The sequence below is a fragment of the Chaetodon trifascialis genome, chromosome 5 (assembly GCF_039877785.1).
Source record: "Chaetodon trifascialis isolate fChaTrf1 chromosome 5, fChaTrf1.hap1, whole genome shotgun sequence".
Taxonomy (NCBI): Eukaryota; Metazoa; Chordata; class Actinopteri; order Chaetodontiformes; family Chaetodontidae; genus Chaetodon; species Chaetodon trifascialis.
The window spans coordinates 2,674,543-2,681,045 of NC_092060.1; the positions used below are offsets into that span (position 1 = coordinate 2,674,543).

Below are 6,503 nucleotides of genomic sequence, written 5' to 3' on the forward strand. Positions count from 1 at the left end.
AGGCAGCGGCAGAGGAGGTGGAGTTGCAGACATTTTTGACTCAAGCCTTTTGATCAACCCTAAACCTAAACTTGACTATAACTCATTTGAAAACCTTGTTCTCACTCTTTCTCATGAAAAATGGAAAACAGTGCAGCCAGTTTTATTTGTTATAGTATACGGCTCTGTACTCCGAATTTATAGCTGAGTTCTCAGAGTTTCTATCAGGTTTCGTCCTTAAAGCAGATAAAGTAATTATTGTAGGTGACTTTAATGTTCATGTCGACGTTGACAATGACAGCCTTAGCACTGCGTTTATCTCAGTATTAGACTCAGTTGGCTTCCATCAGAATGTACATGAACCGACTCACTGTTTTAACCACACCCTCAACCTTGTTCTGACATATGGCATTGAAATTGAAGACTTAATAGTCTCCTCACAGAATCCTCTTTTGTCGGACCATCATTTAATAACTTTTGAATTCATATTACCAGACTACCATCCAGTAGGCAAAAATTCTTATACCAGACTCCTGTCTGATAGTGCCTTAGCTAAATTTAAGGATATGATCCCATCAGTATTTAATTCAATGCCATGTCTCAATACAACAGAGGATTCTTATGCTAACCTTAGTCCCTCCCAGATTGACTACTGGTTGATAGTGCTACAGGTTCATTGCGTATGACACTTGACTCTGTTGCTCCCCTAAAAAAGAAGATAATTAAACAGAGGAGGTTAGCTCCATGGTATACTCCTCAAACCTGCAAATTAAAGCAAACTTCACGGAAAATAGAAAGGAAATGGTGTTCTACCAATTTGGAAGAATTTCGGTTCGCCTGGCAAGACAGTCTTAAAATATACAGGAAAGCCCTCCGCAGTGCCAGGGCAGCCTATTACTCTGCACTAATAGAGGAAAATAAGAATCATCCCAGGTTTCTCTTCAGCACTGTAGCCAGGCTGACAGAGAGCCATAACTCAGTTGAGCCATGTTTTCCTTTAGCTCTGAACAGTAATGACTTCATGAGCTTCTTTAATGATAAAATCCTAACTATTAGAGACAGAATTCATGGGCTCCTGCCGTCAACAGGTACTGTTTTGTCTTCAAACACAGAAACCGTAGAAACTGTTACTCAGCCTGTCGCAGTTTTAGACTGCTTTACTCCTGTCAACCTTCGACAACTAATTTCATCATTAAATTATCAACCTGTATTTTAGATCCCATCCCGACAAAGCTGTTTAAAAAAGTATTACCTTTAATTGATTAGTATTAGACATGATCAATCTGTCTTTATCAACAGGCTATGTACCACAGTCCTTTAAAGTAGCTGCACGTCGTGCTGACGTGCTGAGGTAAGCGTATCGTCTCACTTCCTGTTTCTGGTTGCTGCCTTACGAGTAGTGTGCGTTTGTCGCTCTTGTTCCTCTGAGTGTAATTTGCTCTGTGTTTTGTTACAGCGGCCTTTTATCCGCACTCTAGAGTAACATTAGTTCTGCTCAAGCACCCATAAGTCTGTTTATTTAGCGACCGTCAATTTTATTTGTCTACGCGCTTGTCTGCTCTGCTAGCTATACCAACTTAGCCTAGCAGCTAGCGATGGCTTCTCTCTGTCCCTCTCCAGCTCTCTCCTGCTTGGTGTGTCACATGTTTAGCTACTCCTCTGCCTCCTTTAGTGATACTGGTACGTGTAATAAATGTAGTTTATTTGGTGAGTTGGAGGCGAGGCTTAGTGAATTGGAAGCTCGGCTCCGCACCATGGAAACAAAACCATTAGCTATAGTTAGCCAGGCCCCCGTAGTCGGTGCGGACCGACCAAGTGCAGCTCTGGCTAGCCGTCCCTCGACAGCTCCCGAGCAGCCGGGAAACCAGGGAGGCTGGGTGACTATTCGAAGGAAGCATAGTCCCAAGCTGAAGCCCACGGGTCACTACCAACCGCTTCATGTCTCTAACAGGTTCTCCCCACTCGGCGACACACCCGCTGAGAAACCAACTCTGATTATTGGCAGCTCCATTTTGAGAAATGTGAAGTTAGCGACACCAGCGACCATAGTCAAATGCCTGCCGGGGGCCAGAGCGGGCGGCGTCGAATCAAATTTGAAACTGCTGGCTAAGGATAAGCGTAAATACCGTAAGATTGTTATTCACGTCGGCGGTAATGACACCCGGTTACGCCAATCGGAGGTCACTAAAATTAATGTGGAATCGGTGTGTACATATGCTAAAACGATGTCGGACTCCGTAGTTTTCTCTGGACCCCTGCCAAATCTGACCAGTGATGATATGTTTAGCCGCATGTCATCGTTTAATCGCTGGCTGTCGAGGTGGTGTCCAGCAAACGGTGTGGGCTTCATTGATAATTGGCAGACTTTCTGGGGAAGACCTGGTCTGATTAGGAGAGATGGCATCCATCCCACTTTGGAGGGAGCAGCTCTCATCTCTAGAAATCTGACCGATTTTATTTATGAACCTAACCCCTGACAACTCAGAGTTGAGACCAGGAGGCAGAGCTGCAGTCCTACACGCTTCTCTGCGCCTCCATTAGAGCAGTTACCCACCCAACACTCCATAGAGACTGTGTCTGCCCCCCGACCACGTAAACTAAGTAAACCAAAAGTACAGAGAAGAGGAGTTAAACATAAGAATCTAATTAAAATTAGAACAACCTCTGCAATAGTACAACAAGATAGGAGAATTAAATGTGGACTCCTTAACATCAGATCTTTGTCCTCTAAAGCTGTTCTAGTAAATGAGTTAATATCAGACCATAATATTGATTTATTTTGTCTGACTGAAACCTGGCTGTGTCCTGAAGAGTATGTGAGCCTAAATGAAGCTACTCCTCCGAGCCATATTAATACTCACATTCCTCGAGGCAGCGGCAGAGGAGGTGGAGTTGCAGCCATTTTTGACTCAAGCCTTTTGATCAACCCTAAACCTAAACTCGACTACAACTCATTTGAAAGCCTTGTTCTCACTCTTTCTCATGAGAAATGGAAAACAGTGCAGCCACTTTTATTTGTTGTAGTATACCGCTCTCCTGGTCCTTACTCCGAATTTATAGCTGAGTTCTCGGAGTTTCTATCAAGCTTAGTTCTTGAAGCAGATAAAGTAATTATTGTAGGTGACTTTAATGTACATGTCGACGTTGATAATGACAGCCTTAGCACTGCGTTTATCTCAGTATTAGACTCAGTTGGCTTCCGCCAGAATGTACATGAACCGACTCACTGTTTTAACCACACCCTCGACCTTGTTCTGACATATGGCATTGAAATCGAAGACTTAATAGTCTCCTCACAGAATCCTCTTTTATCAGACCATCATTTAATAACTTTCGAATTCATATTACCAGACTACCAGCCAGTAGGCAAAAATTCTTATACCAGACTCCTGTCTGATAGTGCTGTAGCTAAATTTAAGGATATGATCCCATCAGTATTTAATTCAATGCCATGTCTCAATACAACTGAGGAGTATTATGCTAACGTTAGTCCCTCCCAGATTGACTTCCTGGTTGATAGTGCTACAGGATCGTTGCGTATGACACTTGACTCTGTTGCTCCCCTAAAAAAGAAGAAAATTAAACATAGGAGGTTAGCTCCATGGTATACTCCTCAAACCCGCAAATTAAAGCAAACTTCACGGAAAATAGAAAGGAAATGGCGTTCTACCAAATTGGAAGAATTTCGGTCCGCCTGGCAAGACAGTCTTAAAATATACAGGAAAGCCCTCCGCAGTGCCAGGGCAGCCTATTACTCTGCACTAATAGAGGAAAATAAGAACAATCCCAGGTTTCTCTTCAGCACTGTAGCCAGGCTGACAGAGAGCCATAATTCTTGTGAACCATGTATTCCTTTAGCTCTGAACAGTAATGACTTCATGAGCTTCTTTAATGACAAAATTCTAACTATTAGAGACAGAATTCATCGACTCCTGCCGTTAACAGGTACTGTTTTGTCTTCAAACGCAGAAATCGTAGAAACTGTTACTCAGTCTGTCGCAGTTTTAGACTGTTTTACTCCTGTTGACCTTCACCAACTAATTTCAATAATTTCATCATCAAAATCATCTACCTGTATTTTAGATCCTATCCCGACTAAGCTGTTTAAAGAAGTATTACCTCTAATTGACTCTTCAGTTTTAGACATGATCAATCTCTCTTTATCAACAGGCTACGTACCACAGTCCTTTAAAGTAGCTGTGATAAAACCGCTACTGAAAAAGCCTACTCTTGATCCAGGGGTTTTAGCCAACTATAGACCGATATCCAACCTTCCCTTTCTCTCAAAAACTCTTGAGAAAGCAGTTGCCAATCAGCTGTGCGACTTTCTAAACAATAATAGTTTATTCGAGGATTTCCAGTCAGGATTTAGAGTGCATCATAGCACAGAGACAGCACTGGTTAAAGTTACAAATGACCTTCTAATTGCATCTGATAAAGGATTTGTCTCTGTACTAGTCTTACTGGATCTTAGTGCTGCATTTGACACCATTGACCATGGCATCCTATTGCAGACACTGGAACATTTCATTGGCATTAAGGGGACTGCGCTAAGCTGGTTTAAATCCTACTTGTCAGATCGCTCTCAGTTTGTACGCGTTAATGACGACTCCTCTGTGCTCACTAAAGTCAGCTATGGAGTTCCGCAGGGTTCTGTGCTTGGACCAATTCTATTCACCTTATATATGCTTCCTTTAGGTAAGATTATCAGGAAGCACTCAATAAATTTTCATTGCTATGCAGATGATACCCAGCTATATTTATCAATGAAACCGGAAGAAACCAGTCAGTTAACTAGACTACAAGCATGTCTTCATGACATAAAGACCTGGATGACCTGCAATTTTCTGATGCTAAACTCGGACAAAACTGAAGTTATAGTAGTAGGCCCTAAACATCTTAGAAGGTCACTTTCTGATGACATAGCAGTTATGGATGGCATTGCGCTAGCCTCCAGCACCACTGTAAAGAATCTGGGAGTTATCTTTGACCAAGACATGTCCTTTCACTCCCATGTAAAACAAATTTCAAGGACTGCCTTTTTTCACCTACGTAATATCGCAAAAATCAGGCATATTTTGTCTCAAAATGATGCAGAAAAACTAGTCCATGCATTCGTAACTTCCAGGCTGGATTATTGCAATTCTTTACTATCAGGCTGCCCAAATTCGCTGCTGAATATTCTCCAGTTGCTCCAGAACGCTGCAGCACGTGTTCTGACAAAAACCAGGAAGCGAGATCATATTTCTCCAATACTCGCCACTTTGCACTGGCTCCCTGTAAAGTTTAGAATAGAGTTTAAAATTCTCCTCCTTACTTACAAAGCCATAAGTGGCCAGGCACCTTCTTATCTTAAAGAGCTCATAGTACCTTATTGCCCTACTCGAACACTGCGTTCCCAGAATGCAGGTCTACTTATGGTTCCTAAAGTCTCAAAAAGCAGAACAGGAGTCAGAGCATTTAGCTATCAAGCTCCTCTCCTGTGGAACCATCTTCCAGTCTTTGTCCGGGAGGCAGACACTGTCTCTACATTTAAGAGTAGGCTTAAAACTTTCCTTTTTGATAAAGCTTATAGTTAGGGCTGGCTCAGGCTGGTCCTGGACCAGCCCCTAGTTATGCTGCTATAGGATTAGACTGTTGGGGGACATCCAAAGATACACCGAGCTCCTCCGTCCTTCTGTCCCTCTCCATCCGCACGCTCTCATGTCCTACCACGGCGTCTTACTAACTTAGCTCCTTCCCCGGAGTCTCTGTGCTTTGTCGTCTTGCAGGTTCCCATGGACAGTGGCTGAATCTGGATTGTGGATTTCAGCTGCGTCTCCTGCCTTGGCCCTGCCTGACATCCACTGCAACTGCTACTGCTGTTATTACATCCACTGTCACTGTTACTGCATGTCTGTCTCTCTGTCTCTGTCTCTCTCTCTCTCTCTCTCTCTGACTGCTTTTCTTTCTGTCTGTCTGTCTGTCTGTCTCACTCTCTCTCTCTTGCTCTTCCTCTCTCACCCAACCGGTCGAGGCAGATGGCCGCCCACCCAGAGTTTGGTTCTGCTCGAGGTTTCTGCCTGTTAAAAGGAAGTTTTTCCTCGCCACTGTCGCCAAGTGCTTGCTCATGGGGGAATTGTTGGTTTCTTTGTAGATAAAAGAGCTTGGTCTGTACCAGCTCTATATGGAAAGTGTCCTGAGACAACTTCTGTTGTGATTTGGCGCTATACAAATAAAATTGAAAAAAAATTGAATAAAACTGCTACTTAAAAAGCCTACTCTTGATCCAGGGTTTTTAGCCAACTATAGACCGATATCCAACCTTCCCTTTCTCTCAAATACTCTTGAGAAAGCAGTTGCCAATCAGCTGTGCGACTTTCTAAACAATATGTGCATCATAGCACAGAGACAGCACTGTTTAAAGTTACAAATGACCTTCTAATTATATCTGATAAAAGATTTGTCTCTGTACTAGTCTTATTGGATCTTAGTGCTGCATTTGACATCATTGACCATGGTATCCTATTGCAGACACTGGAACA

At 42.9% G+C, this 6,503-nt stretch overlaps 1 protein-coding gene across 1 annotated transcript; it reads left to right on the forward strand.

Moving 5' to 3' along the window:
- Positions 1-1,574: 1,574 nt before the first annotated feature.
- On the forward strand, positions 1,575-2,456 carry LOC139331012 (uncharacterized). The gene has a single exon (XM_070962249.1). It carries the CDS (start codon positions 1,575-1,577, stop codon positions 2,454-2,456), a length of 882 nt encoding a protein of 293 aa, XP_070818350.1.
- Positions 2,457-6,503: the final 4,047 nt, after the last annotated feature.